At 35.3% G+C, this 15,007-nt stretch overlaps 1 protein-coding gene across 3 annotated transcripts in view; it reads right to left on the reverse strand.

Moving 5' to 3' along the window:
• The window catches only part of AP3S1 (adaptor related protein complex 3 subunit sigma 1), a 64,610-nt gene that overhangs the window by 43,087 nt on the left and 6,516 nt on the right, over positions 1–15,007 (reverse strand). For all 3 annotated transcript variants that reach the window (XM_081053139.1, XM_081053140.1, XM_081053141.1), the window contains exons 2-3: positions 5,388–5,479; positions 2,260–2,371 (exon numbers count right to left, since the gene is read on the reverse strand). In XM_081053139.1, the coding sequence (XP_080909265.1) occupies positions 2,260–2,371; positions 5,388–5,479 (204 nt within the window). The remainder of the gene's footprint in view (positions 1–2,259; positions 2,372–5,387; positions 5,480–15,007) is intronic.

Below are 15,007 nucleotides of genomic sequence, written 5' to 3' on the forward strand. Positions count from 1 at the left end.
ACAAGCCAAGGGAAGAAGACATTTCATGGAGAGTGACAATCTTAACCAAATAAAGGAGGACTGATGAAAACCTGTGGCTCAGCAACTATAAAGCTGAAAACCTCATTGGAGTGAGTTCAAGACAGAATGGGAGAAGAAAAACTTGAGACACTGTAAACAGACAACTTTTTAAAAGCGTTTTTTGCTATAAAGAGAAGAAAAGATACGAGGCAGTGGCTGGAGAAGGAAGTAAAGACAGGGCTTTTTTTTTTTTTTTTTGGTTTAAGATGGGAGAACATATTGTAGGCTAGTGGGATGATGTAAGAGCGAAAAAGTAACACAAAAGAAAAAGGGAGAATCGCTACAGCAATGAGGAGGAAACTGGCCTTAGCTTAGGAGAACAATGCGTTCGTTCATCTCTCACAGAGAGTAGAGAGTACATGGACACGGATGTAGAAGTTCTGTGGAAGTTCTCTTGATTGCTTCCATTTTCTCAGTGACTAGGAAACAAGATGCTAGACATGCTAGAGGATTAAGGAAAAAGAAGAATGTATCAGTAGTTGTCTAGGAGTATGGGACAGTGAATGGACCAGGGAACTATAGTACGATTACTGGGAAGCTTTAAGGCCTCAATGAGGTTAGAGATCATGAATTTAAAGTGAGGCCAATGAGTATGGTTATGTTTTTGTTTTTGTTTTTTCTCTGATATGTTCAGATGTATAGGCACAGGGAAAGAGCTAAGTGTATGAGTGTGTAAGGGTACGATTATCATGACTGACCATAGAGTTTAAGCAGGGTAAGGAATGTAAGACATCAAGAGGATCAAGGACAGTGAAAAAATGATAGATTTAAAAGACTGAAGATCTCAACAGGCTTAAAGAATTGTTGGAATAATAGAAGTTGCGATATGAAAGATAAGAGGTGGTAGAGTGTGGACACTGAAATTGAGATGATGGAGGAATGAAATGAGTAGTGAGGTGGAGTAGAGGGCAAAATTCATTAAAGAAAAAGAATTCCACATTTGAAGATACCAGCGTAGTGGAAGACTTATCCACACAAACACTGAAATCACAAAGAATTATAACACAAATAGGACAGTAGTGAATGCAGGGAATAATTCTCCATGGGTCTCCCGTTTCTGCACATAATGGGAACAGAGTTTCTGACTGCCTTTATTGTGGACTATCTTTTCAAGAAAGCTTATATAGCAAAAAGCCTTGGAAAACAGAAGACTGTCTCCCTCTGAAGCAAAGGGTAGGTTTACCTATACTATTAGCAGATATTTTCTTCCTCCGTGTCAAGGGCAGACATGCATTAGTGTCCATTATAAAAGATTCCAGTTCCCTAAGCCTGGGTTCCTCTCCTACAGCTCAGCCCACTGTGTATGTAGGTATCACGTGGCCCTCTTCAAGACACACTTTGGGACCTGGGACTTGAGGAACCAATGTAAGCAAATGCTGTTACTTTGGCTCCTGCTTTTGCTGTTCGTAATAGTCCTTGGTTTCTGGCCCAGAAATCTCTCGTCTTCTGCCAACATCGATGAAACTGTAGCAGTTACCTGTTAGCTTGCAAGTGAGGTAAAATCTCAGACCCTTGAAAAGTTTTTGACAAAATCTCCAATGAATGGGAAGTAGGGATGAAAGATTACTGCCACGGAATGGGTATAAGGTGGTACAGTACAGTTTGGTAACATGAGATAAAGTTTGGAGATGTTTTAGAAGAGAGAATGGTCTGGAAAAAGCAATGAGAAGCAAAGATAACACCTCCAGACTCCATGGTATGAAGAAAGCATGAGAGAAAACTGCTACCACTGGAAAGGGTTGCAGGTAATGTCATCAGAGAAACCAGATTTAACTTAGAGCAAAGAGGTGAAGGTAATATTAACAGAACAGGTTGAAGATTAAGAGGAATTTGCTGATAACTGACCTTGAGCTCCAGAGACATAACGAAAGATTTTCAGGAGACAGGGACAGTGGATTTTGGGGTCAGATCTGGATACGTATATTAAGAGAATCATGAGGCCTGGGCTCTTTCGGTGACTTACATGAACAGGAAAAGAGGGGTGTGATGAAATTAGCTGGGATTAGTATTAATCAGATTAAGTTAGTCTACATGTTTCTATATCCCTCATCCCTCTTTTATCCACTCAACATCTATTATGGAACACTTCATTTCTTACCAAACAAAACATCAGTTTAGAAAATTTAGAACATACAAGTTTTTAAAACTATAAATGCCAAAATTGTTATTTAAGACAGTTAAAGGGAAGGGTTAACTTACTTGAATTAGATCTAAAATGCCAAGTTCACTTTCTGAAGAATCCACACAAAAGACAAAATATAACGTTGCATAATGTCTATAAATCAGTTTGTTGTCAGATCCTCCAATTAATCTAAATGACAAAACAAAACAATTGCAATGTTATAGGAACAAAATGAAAAACATTTTCATTAGTTCAAGCAAACTGACAATTTGCTTAAAAACCTTTTATTTAATGGCAAAGCATTCAAGTGAACTTGTATTAGAGACTAAATTAAGATGGTTGTTTTCTACAAAAATGTCAAGTAAAAGATGCTGGTGCTTAATTTTAATTCACTCATTCATTCAATTCTCTCCTGAGTAACTACTATGTGCCAGGCACTGACAGTGGGTAAAAAACAATAAACAAACAAATAAATAAGAAAAAATTATCAGAGTGGAAAATGCTACTGTTACATAGGCAATCAAAATAGGATGACACCATATTGATGGATTCATTTTTCAGGTTGGATGTTAAGACTGACATTTAGGCTGAGATCTACGGATAATGAGCCAGCTATGAAAAAAATTAGAGAAGAGCATTTCAGGCAAAGGCAACAACTAATAAAAAGGCCATTTCACCAAGAACGAAATCTGGATGTTCAGGGAAGAGAAACAAAGCTTGAAGACAAAGAAAGATTAGAAAACAATGAGGTCAGAGAAGTAGACAGAAATCGTATCACAGGGCATTTGTGTTTAATAGATTTAACTCCATAGGTCACAGTAAGTTACACAACTTAAGACTGATTAACAACTAGAAAATAAAAAGAATGACATTTCTTCTTAAATTTGGACAGACTTCCCATCAAGATCTCCAAAAATACATTTTTTTTGGAATATAAATGCAAAAAAATAAAAAAGAGTTAAGAAATATTCGATTCTATCATCGACTATTTTTATATTGACTAGAATTACAGAATTTTAAAAATAATTTAGAAATCATTCCAAACATCTAACATTTTTCTAAATAGAGTTTAGCTATTTCATAGTTAAGTTTACAGTAATTGGTTCACCCTCTCAAAAGGCCCTGTAGCACTAACTTATTAGTAGGACTACATGTAAACAAAGCTAATTGAATAATCAAACAAGATATGGGAAAATAACATCTATTACTAACTCAATAACGGTAACACTGAATTTACAAGCCCTGTAGAAACAAATTCTCTAAACAATATATTTATGTTCTCTAATAGCAAAAGGGGAAATAATCGTTTACAAAAAAATTTCTACCATGCTAGATACATTCCTAGAAAAGATACTCAACTTAAAAATATGTGCACTTTAAAAACTCTCTGCGATTATTTTTATAGGTTATGACTACGATTGTTCCTTGAAAGAGACAAAAAGCGCAAACAGCAGGCTTTGCTTCATCCTGAATTAGCAATGTAGCAGTGAGTTATCTTACACTCTGCATTAAAAGATGACCCAACCTTTAAGTTTCAAAATGGCTACTAATGTTATTAAAAGAAAGCAAAGATATTAATGTGGCAAGTATGTATTTTGCCTTTAAAAACATAATTTCATCTTTAAACTATAGTACAATACTGATAATAAATACTGATAGAAATTCTTGTATGGAATGCAATACATATAAAACCACAGAAGTTTAGAAATCCTTAGTCCAAATACCTCATTTTACAGAGGTGAAAACTGAGGTCTAAGAATTTAAGTTACCTGGCCGAGAAAATCAGTGTGTTAATGACAAAACTAGAACCAACCGGACGTGTAGCCTCATCTTTGATGCAACATTTGCTTTCTACTTTTTATGAGGTTGGAAAGGAATAATCACATAATTTCTAGTTCAAACAGTGTCCTGGTTAGGTCAACCAATTTCTTGCTCATCTATCACATGCAGTGCACTGTGTTGGGTGGTAAGTTTCCTATGAGATAAGAGATGAAGAGGCTGAGATGAGGGAAGTCCTGGTAATAATGGCAAAGACAACTAAACTACAGAAGTTTAAAGGAACCAAGTAAAGTACAATTAAAATACAAAAACAGAAAGCAGGTGTACCTGTCTCAACGATTAAATTGGAAGTCTTGAATTAACAGCAAAATTTACAAATTCTAAGTGTGTATTTGTAAATTTAAGCACAGCATAACATAAAATGTTATGAAAAGACAGTAAAATTTCTACATGATAAAAAGTAATTTATGGTCAGATAAGAATTACTACTATCCTATTTTTTATAATATGTACCTTAAAATACAAAGTGTAGGTTACACTGACTAACTTGTGATTATTCATAATGGGGCTCAGTTAAAGTTTAGTTTTTGAATGGTCACTGAGGAAGTATCTTATTAAGAAATTACATAAACATGGGGGGAACATTTACAAAATTATTTGAGAGCAAATTGTATTTATGGAACCATAGTAATTTAAAAGTATTTATTTTAATCGTTGGCAATTTAATTATAAGTAATTCTTATTTATTCATTTAAATAATTTATATATTTAAATGTAATTTATATATATACAGACATGCCTACACATACATGTACACACATACAGAAATATATAGTTGAAAAGTAGACTTCAGTCTTGTTTGCAATAATAAAATAAAGGATGTAATCTAAAATTTTATGAACAGATCTATTCACCCTAAGGAGTACTCTGTAGTCATTAAAGAGAAGAAGATAGGTCTAGATGTGTTTACACACAAAGCTTTTCAAAATATTGAGTGAAAACAAGCAACATGCAAACTAGCATACATGGTTTGATCACATAAATAAAATGTTTTAAGGTCATACTTTTACATGTTAGTCAATGCAAAATTAATTTTCTAGAAGGATACCCAAAAAACTGGGAAGAAGGACTAAAGTTCAGAGAGGGAGACAGTTTACATTTTATACTTCCTTGCAATGTTTGAATTTTTGCCATATGAATATATTATCTTTATTTAAAATACCTTTATGAAATTCTTAAAAAGAAAAAAATGATTATATATCTTAAAAACATTCTTTAAGTGAGATTTATAGCTAGCATAAGTGGCAATTAATTCATCTCATCTAATTAATTAAAATTAGGAAACTTTCAACATAAACTGATTAAACAGTATACATTTTAATCATATAGTCAAAGATTAAAAATGTCTATGGAATGCTTTACTTACAATCCTCCTTCTAGGAAATTACAAACATTTTCATCTCTTTTAGATACCAAATGGAATGTCTCCCTGATGATTTGCTGTTGTGTATCTTCACTCTGAAAAAGAAGAATTCATATATGTTAGACTCAAACTTATAGTTTTAACAGCATTTTAAGAATTAAAAAAATAAAAAGTAGTATCTGTCTAGGAAATTCATCTAAATGAGAGTTCCTTGGAAAACTAACATATCACATATTACAGAAACAAAACCCAACTTTTTTTTATGAAAAACAAAAAACAAAACAAGAATCAACACTTTATAGTTTACCACTACAATATAACTAATTTATTTCTAAGTTCAAAAACCAACAAGAAGACTATCAGATGAATTACAGACACTAGTAAACGAGACACTAGATATTAACTAGTCAAAGCCTATTGTTTTTCAAATGAGTAAACTGAAACAGAATTAGTTATAACTAATTCATGTAGCTAATCTAATATATTTTAATGAAAGAAAGTTTGGAGCTTCCAATTAAACAAGTTTAACTAAATGTAAATTGAGGTAAGAGTCAATCCATCTTACTTATCTTTATATGTTATCAGAAATGGAAACCAGAATGGTGAATAAACTATGAAAGATGCTAAAGTCTGCACAGAAAAAAAAATAAATAAAAAATGCGACAACATGGATGGATCTTGAGATTATTAGGCTAAGTGAAATAAATCAGACAGAAAAAGTCGAGAACCATATAATTTCACTCATATGTGGGATATAAAACTGAAAGCAACAACCGAACAAGACAGATAAACAAAAACTCATAGACACAGACAACAGTCTAGTGGTTACCAGAGGATAAGGGGGAAGTGGGGTTGGCAGAAGAGGGAACACAGGGTCAAATGGTGATGGAAAGAGAACTGAGTCTGGGTGGTGAACACACAATGTGATATATAGATGATGTATTACAGAATTATATACTTGAAACCTATATAATTTTACTAATGTCACCCCAATAAATTTAATAAATGAAAAAATGAAAAACAAAAATATTGCTAATTAAAATTACAATGACATTAGTATGGACACTATAATAGTGTCCATACTATTGTGTCCATACTATTGATGAAGACATATAAATGTCTAAAAATATCAAATATTGGCAAGAATGTGGAACAAAGCACTTATACAATACTAGAACTGTAAATTGGTACCACTACTTCTGAAAACAGATGAGCATTACCTAGTAAAGCTGAACATGCAAGTACTCTAGGAGAACGCTATTCAACTCCTAGTTATACCCTAGAGAAAAGATGTTTGCAAGAATGCTTACAGCAGCACTGTTTGTAACAGCCAAAGAAAAAAAAACAACAACAAAAACTACAATGTATGATGAACATCCATCAATACTTGAATACATAGATAAGTTGTGGTTTATTCCTGCATGGAATATTACACAGCAATGAAAATGAATGACTACAACAATGATGATCTTGGAAATGTTGAGGTTTGTTTTTTTTAATCAAGTCACAGAAGACTATAAACGCTATGATTCTATGTTTTTAAGTTCAAAAACATGTAAAACTAAACAATAAATTGTTTAAGGACAAAAAATATGTGGCAAACCAAAAATAAAAATTATTTTAAAAAATTCAAGATGGTAGTTATAGAATAGAGAGGAAATAGGATGAAATACAAGACAGGTACAGAAAGACTTCAGAAAATATTGGTAATTTCTCTTAAAAAGGGTGGTGAATACACTGTAATTAGGACGTTATTTCTTTTATCTTACAGATATTTGATATATTCTTTTTTATCTAATCAATATTTCATTAAAAAACTGAAAAGAAGGGAGGGGGAAAAGCACTATATAAGACAGCGCCCTATTTTTTCCTTATGTTTGCTTGATTGTCTCTCTACCATCTCATTCTAGTCTTCATCTAGAGCTAAATAGTGTACCTACTCTTGTGGCTACAACCATGTTATTATCTCCCTAATTTTTAATTCGCCCACATGCCTCGTGCCTAAAAGAAGCCTACCTTCTTTTCTGAGTTGGTGATAGATATTTCCAGCTTCCAATATGCATCTCCACTTGTAGCCAATAAAGTTATTTTAAAACTTAAACATGTTGAAGACTAAAAACATCCCATTTTTTCCTAAAACCTATTTTTCTTACTATATTCTAATCTCAGTTAATAGCATCACCATTCACCAGACTCTTAAGCCAAAAACCTTGATGATTCCTTGTCTTTCACTTCCCATGTCCATTCAGTCCTGTTACTTTTTCAGAAACAATAAAACTGGATTCAAAGACATTACCTCAACTCAGATTGTTATTCTCACCCAGAATACTGTAAGAACCAACCAAATGTTCATTCTGCCACCTGTCTCTCTATTCCATACCACAGGTGTCACCAGAGTTACTTCCTAAAAAAAATCTGTACTTTTTCTTAAAGCCCTCCAGTTTCCATCTGACCTAAAATAAAATGCAAACTTCCTCCCATGCCATAAAACACCCTCCAAAGCCTACATTTGAAGTTTCATCATCTGTTCCTTCTCCCCTATACAATCTGCTCCAACCACAGTGAATTTCTCACTATTTACTCCATATTTTCCTACTTCCTCACCCCATTCTCTAGCAGAACCTTTTTAAGACTCAGTTCAAACATAACTTCTGTGAGGTCTTGTTTTACTCTCCCAGGAAAAATTAGTTCCTTCTTCTTCAGTGCTTCCTTGGTACTGTTTCTATTCATATTATACACTTATAACAATGTGCTTAAATTTCCTTTGTAGATACCTGAATTCCACCAGACTCCGAGCTCCTCCAGATAGTCTTCGAATCTGAAATTCTCAATAAGTGGTTGGCATATAATAGCCAATAAAAGTGTACTGAATAAATGAATTTGTAATCTAAAAGATGGGATCCACATCCCTTTATTTTATTAAAAGCCTAGCTTATGTTCCACACACAAAATAAAAGAGGCAATGAAGTAAAGCAGTACGGTGTAGTAGTGAAAAGTATGAGCCCTGTTCTAATTAACATGGTGGACTAAACACACATCTTACATTTGTTGCCTTCTCACCCAGTTAAAACAACAATAAAAGATTGGTTCTTTTCCTTCTTTTTTCTAAAGGCATAAACTCACAAGGATGAGGTAAGTGGTAAAGAAAGTCATGGGCAACAAAATTTGGAAATGGCAAAGTATTAAGTAAACCTCAGAAAACGTAACCCTAAATTGCTAACAGGGACACCCAAGAACGAATCCAATTTGTATCACAAAATCCAAAGGCTCAGGAATTGGTGCTTTTACGTTCTGGAAGTGAAAATGAAGAGGAGTGAAAAATAGGAAGGCGGTTTAAGAATTAGAAAGACCATGAAATTCCCTCCACAACCCCCAAGAAAAGTCTGTAAACTGATTCCCAGTGGCTAAAACAGAGGGTCTTGGGAGGGTATGGGGCACTATGGTAGGCAGGGTAGCCCACCAAAGTGACAATACCCTAATCCCTGGAACCTGTGAATAAATCCCTTCATGACAAAAGGAGTTTTTAGATGTGATAACATTAAGGACCTTGAAATGGGGAGATTACCGCATGTTATCTGACTGGTCCTAATCTAATGAAATGGCTCCTGGTTAGAGGGGGCTATGACTAGAAAAGTCAGAACTGCTATGAAGATGGAGAAAAGGGGTCATCAGCCAAGGACAGTGCGTGGCCTCTAGGAGCTGGAAAGGGCGAGGAAATGGATTCTCTCTTAGCGCCGCAGGAAGAGATGCAGCTCTCCTGATACCTTGATTTTAGCCCAGAAAACCCCATGTCAGACTTTGAACGCACAAAAATGTATGACCTTCTTCACCTTCCAGACAGGAGCCTGGAACAAACTTCTCCTGGGAACTCTATCTAGATCTAAAGATAATGACAGTGGAGCTTCCAGTTCAGCCGAAACTGTTATCTGTTCACCAAAATCTAGTTCCTTACTTTCCAGGCACACAATTCAACAGTATTTTCCATTCTCCCTTGATTTAGGGGGAGCCACACAACTCAGTTCTGACCCATGGAGGACGACTGGTGGCACGCCAGAGTTGGCACCACTGAAGCCAATTGCGCATCCAGAGCCATCACGTTGGTGGCCTGACGTGACCATGATGGGCATACTTACATCACGTAGCAGGCACTACAAATTAAAGCTCTTTCTTCCCAGTCGAGCCAGTTGTTAAAAATATACCATCCAAGCCTCACCCATAAAAATTCCTGCACAATCTTCCAAGTTAGCTAGACGCAGAAGTCCCTCTGGTCCCTTCTCTAGCTGATCAGGAGCACCAATACTGGACTTTATGAGAGTGAGAAATAAACTTGGGTTAAGCCACTAAGATTTAGGAGATTGTTGTTACAGCAACTGCAATTCTTATGCTAGCTAAACTGCCGGGCCTGATCATCTCAAGTAAAGCTCGTATAGACAACCTCTACTCATGGATTCAGGGCTTTCAGTTAGCCTTTCGTATCCTACCTTTAGGCGGGAGCAGTCAACCAAGGATTATTGGACATCTAACAAAAAAGCTAAAGCCAGAATTGGGGGGAAAAGCTACTCAGAGAAAACAAAGTAGGGAGAAAAAAATTTAAAAATACATACCGTTATCAGAGAAGGAAGAAAAATAATGCAACTACAAAACAAGAACAGCATAGTATAAAACAGTAACATTCAGAAATTACAAAGCTCATGAAAATTAAAAATATAAGGAGAAAATTTAAAACTCAGGAAAAAGACTGAAAAATAAAGTTGAGAAAATAGAGCCAAAGGGCAAAAATGATAGAAAATAGAAAAGACAAGAAAAGTAGAAGAGAAAGGACAAGAAAAGTAGAGGAATGCTGAATAAAAGATTCAAAAAGAGAACTCAGAAAACAGAATTTTTTCAATCAGAGAGGACAAGAGTTTTCAGAATAAAAGGGCCCATCAAGTACCCAGCACAATTAATGAAAACAAACTCATAGTAAGGGTCTGGGAAACTTCAGAAACTGCAGACAAACAAGAGTCTACATACTTTCTGAACAATGAAAACAGATCATATGAAAGAATAATCAGAACTGCTACAGGCTTTTTGACAGCAATACTGGAAACTAAAAGGTAATGGAGCAATGACATCAAAACTGAGGATCAAAATTCAGACTGGTCAGATTTTCTAACACTACAGTTTCATAAATGAAGTCAAAAAAGATACATTTCAGTTGGTCATAACTACTAGATTACATCAGTCTGAAGACAACTACTGTGTTTCCCCCAAAATAAGACCTAGCCGGACAATCAGCCCTAACGTGTCATTTGGAGCAAAAATTAATATAAGACCCGGTCTTACATTACACTATATTATATAAGACCCAGTCTTATAGTAAAATAAGAGCGGATCTTACATTAATTTTTGCTCCAAAAGGCGCGTTAGGGCTGATTGTCCGGCTAGGTCTTATTTTGGGGGAAACACGGTAGTTATAAAAGGCAACAATTTGCATTATTTTAAATACCTGTTAATGCATTAATTAAAAAAAAATTTAAAAAAAATTTAGTAACCCACTAATAAAACTTTCTCTTTTCCTATGTGCTTTTCCTGTCCTTATGTATATATGTCATAAAAGGCAACTTTAAAACCCAAACTCCCCTAATCCAACAGTAAATGTGTCCTTATCCTCATTCCTCCCTCCCACACACATTCAGAGGAGAATTTTTTTCTTAAGATGCATTCATTCACTCTGCTAGATGTTAGAATATCAAGGATTACCAAGATAAAAGAGAAACAGATCCTTTCTCAGAGCTTCACACAAGAAATAAAATATGAATGCAACTACTTTAAACTTCTATTTAGTGTTCTGTATCTTGTCTTTTATATTCCAAAAAAGAAATAGCTGTCTTTATAACCAAAATTCGAGAGCAATCCATAATATAAGAACACTACAAATAATGTAGTATAAGAAGTAAAGGGGAATAATGACTTCCAGCAGCAAGATTATCATCTTCAAAGAAAAGTGACAGACATCTAGAAAGGTCCATAGAATAGGTAGACTTCAGAAATACAGAGAATACAGTGTAAATTTGCATGACATTTGAGGCAAAATAAGCAAAATAAGGGCAAAAGCATGAAATCAGGAAAACAAGGAGCGTATGAGAAATAATTAGTTCTTTTTTGCATTAAATGGAAGAGAAATCTGAGAACTAACCTCAAAGCATTGCAACATTTAGGAATCATGAAAAAGAGAAGGTCCCAGCAAAGAAAATTCCACGAGTGTGATTTTTTTGCCAGACCTCTCCCAAGTAGGAAGTCTGGCGAGATTTGGTGCATGCGGGTAGGTTTCACTTCAGCCTCAGTGCATGAAGAACAAGCGGTCAGGATGAGGCTACCCTTAAATCCCAAACAAGGAGGAAAAAGGGCACCTACAACAGAAATTGTATTAACACTTGCCTACCTATTTCATTATATTTCTTTAAAGAACCCTCTGCTATGTCCTTCACAGTATATAAAAATGTATTTAAAATGCTTAGCACAACAAAGAAGGCACTCAATAAATGGCAGCTATTAACACTAGAGTGTTAATCCACCTACCATAGTAAGATGTTTCCCAGTTTCAGGGACAAAGATCCTATTATTTTATTTAGATAACAAACAGCTGAGAAAGTGATAGACTGAGTTTGAACTATTTAAAGAGAGAATTTGAACCATGGTAGCAACTGAAAAGATCTGAGAACTCAAAACAAAAAAAGGTAAATTTTAGGGAACAAAAGTTGGAGTAAGGTTCCAAGACTCTTCAGTGGCGGAAAGAATAGTCTTTTCAACAAATGCTGCTGGGAAAATTGGACGTCCATTTGCAAAAGAATGAAGTTAGATCCCTGCCTCACACCATACATAAAACTAACTCAAAATGGATCATAGACTTAAATGTAACCTCTAAAACAGGGGTGTCCAAACTGCGCCCACGGGCCAACTGCGGCCCGCGATCCATTTTTAATTGGCCTGCAGCAAATTCCAAAAATATATTTAGTTTACTTATATAAACCAGGTGAGGCAATACGTACTTCACCTCGAGTGAGTGGCCCAGCTGTTTGTGTACTTTACCGCATATGGCCCTTGGTGAAAAACGTTGAAAAAAGTTTGAACATCCCTGTTCTAAAACAACAAAACTCTTCGAAGGAAATGTATGTATTAATCTTTATGACCTTGGATTAGACAAAGCTTTCTTAGATGTAACACCAAAAGCACAAGCAAAGAAAAAATAGATACCGTCAAAATTTAAAACCTTTGTGCTGCAAATGATATCAACAGGAAAGTGAAAACAACCCACAGAAGGGGAGAAAATATTTGCAAATCATGTATCTGATAAGGAATTTGTATCCAGAATATATAAAGAACTCTTACAACCCAATAATAAAAAGACAAAAATCCCAACTTAAAAATGGGCAAAGGATTTGAATAGACTTTTCTTCAAAGAAGATATGCAAATAGCCAATAATCACATGAAAACATGCTCAACCTCATTTGTCATTAAGAAAATACACATCAAAATCACAGCATATTTCACATCCACCAGGATGGCCAGAATCAAACAGACAGACAATAGCAACAGTTAATGAGAATATAGAGAAATTGGAATCCTCATACATCACAGATGGGAAGGTAAAATTGTAGTTTCGCTTTGGAAAACGGTCTTGGCAGTTTTTCAAACACTTAAACACAGAGTTACCATAAGACATAGCAATTCCACTCCTACTAGATATATACCCGAGAAATGAAAACAAGTGTTTACACAAAAATTTCTACTACATGAATGTTCATAGTGGCATTATTCATAATAGCCAAAAAGTGGAAATAACCCAAACATCTATTAAGTAACCCAAACATCTATCAAGAGGGCTAAACAAAAAGTGGTATATCTATATAATGGAGTATCATTTGGCTGTAAAAGGAATGAAGTATGGATACACACTACAACAGGGATAAATCCTGAAAGTATGCTAAATGCAAGTCTCAAAAGATTACGTATTTCATGATTCCACTTATATGCAATGTCTAGAATAGGCAAATCTATAGACACAGAAAACAAATTAGTGGTTGCCAGGACCTGGGGGTAGTAGGTTTGGGGAGTAACTGTTAATGGGTACTAGGTTTCATTCGGTTTGAAATGTTCTAAACTTAGATTGTGGTAACGGTTGCTCAACTGTAAATACAATGAAAACCACTGAATTACATATTTTCAGTGGGTAGATTTTATAGTATGTGAATAATATCTTAATAAAGATTTTTTTATGGTTTAGGCAATCCTTATAAAAAAGAAAAGCTGCACCAAGTTTTAATAGCTACAATATCTCCTTATGTAAATATTCTCAGGAAGAATATTGGAGGACACTGTAATTTGCAATAAGAAAGAAGTTCATTCCCAAACACGGCTCACATAATTTAAACACTGGAGTCTTTGAGAATAAAAATAAAAGAGACAATTCATGTTGAAGAAATATAAAGAGTAGCTGAGAACAACCTCTGAAATGTTCCACAGTTCCTTAGCTATATAATCTTCCCAATTTTCAACTGGGGAAAATAAAACGGTTCTGGAAATGGATGATGGTGATGTCACACACAATGTGAATGTACTTTGTATCACAGAACTGTACACTTGAAAAATGGTATTTTTTGTTATGTATATTTATTTTATCACTGTAAAAATTATCTTCAACAACCATACTAAGATATATGAATGACAGCAAGGTGTATATAGATGATACATATATAGATGATGGGATGAACTGGCAATCTTCCCCATTTAGATAGCACACAGGAATGAATCAAAATAATCAATGGATCTGGCACGTTGACAAAGAGCCCTTCCCTCCTGGGCAACAGAGAGAATAATGACTGACAGCTAGTGATTCTTGTAATTACACCAGGTTTCAAGCAAGGAAGGAAAGCTGTAAATGCTTCTCCGCACAGTAAGAGGTGGTCCCAGTGGACTTCCCTTAAACTTTGTCCCCCTATAACTAAGCCTGTGAGATGTCTGAGAAAAAGAAATGCTTTTCTCCTTGAGTTGTATTATTTCCCAGGTGACTCAGGAAACGGACCCAGCTTGATCACTGGTCTCGTTAGTACAGAGGCTGTGCAGAATGGGAGCACTCCTGCCACTATTCACTGGGCCAACTTCCTACCCTTCCAGAGCCTAAGATAATTAGGTGGGAAAGAAAGTCATTGAGCAGAAGAGATCATCACTGCCTCTCCCGCCGAGGCCAGAGGCATTGTTCAATTGTGCAAAATACAAGTAGGATTCAAGGAGAAATATCTCTTCTTGTGATGAGAATTTTGGAGATGATGTCATCAGACTGAAAGATTTGAAGAAAGGGCTGCATGATTTGCGGGCCTGATCTGGTCCTGCCTTTCTCTCCAACCTCATCTCTTGCCACTCTTTCTACAGTCATTCACTTGCCTTCTTGCTATTCTTCAAGGCACCAAGTTTGGTCCCATTTAAGGGATCCTGCACCTCTTTCTGCCTGAAACATTCTTTCCTCAGCTGTTTTCATACACTCCATTGCCTCATTCAGTTCTTTTCTCGAATGTCAGGTCCTCAGAGGCTTTTCCTGATGATCTTATCTAATATAGCCTCTCCTCCATCACTCTCTATCTCC

The sequence above is a fragment of the Rhinolophus hipposideros genome, assembly GCF_964194185.1.
Source record: "Rhinolophus hipposideros genome assembly, chromosome: 7".
Lineage (NCBI taxonomy): Eukaryota > Metazoa > Chordata > Mammalia > Chiroptera > Rhinolophidae > Rhinolophus > Rhinolophus hipposideros.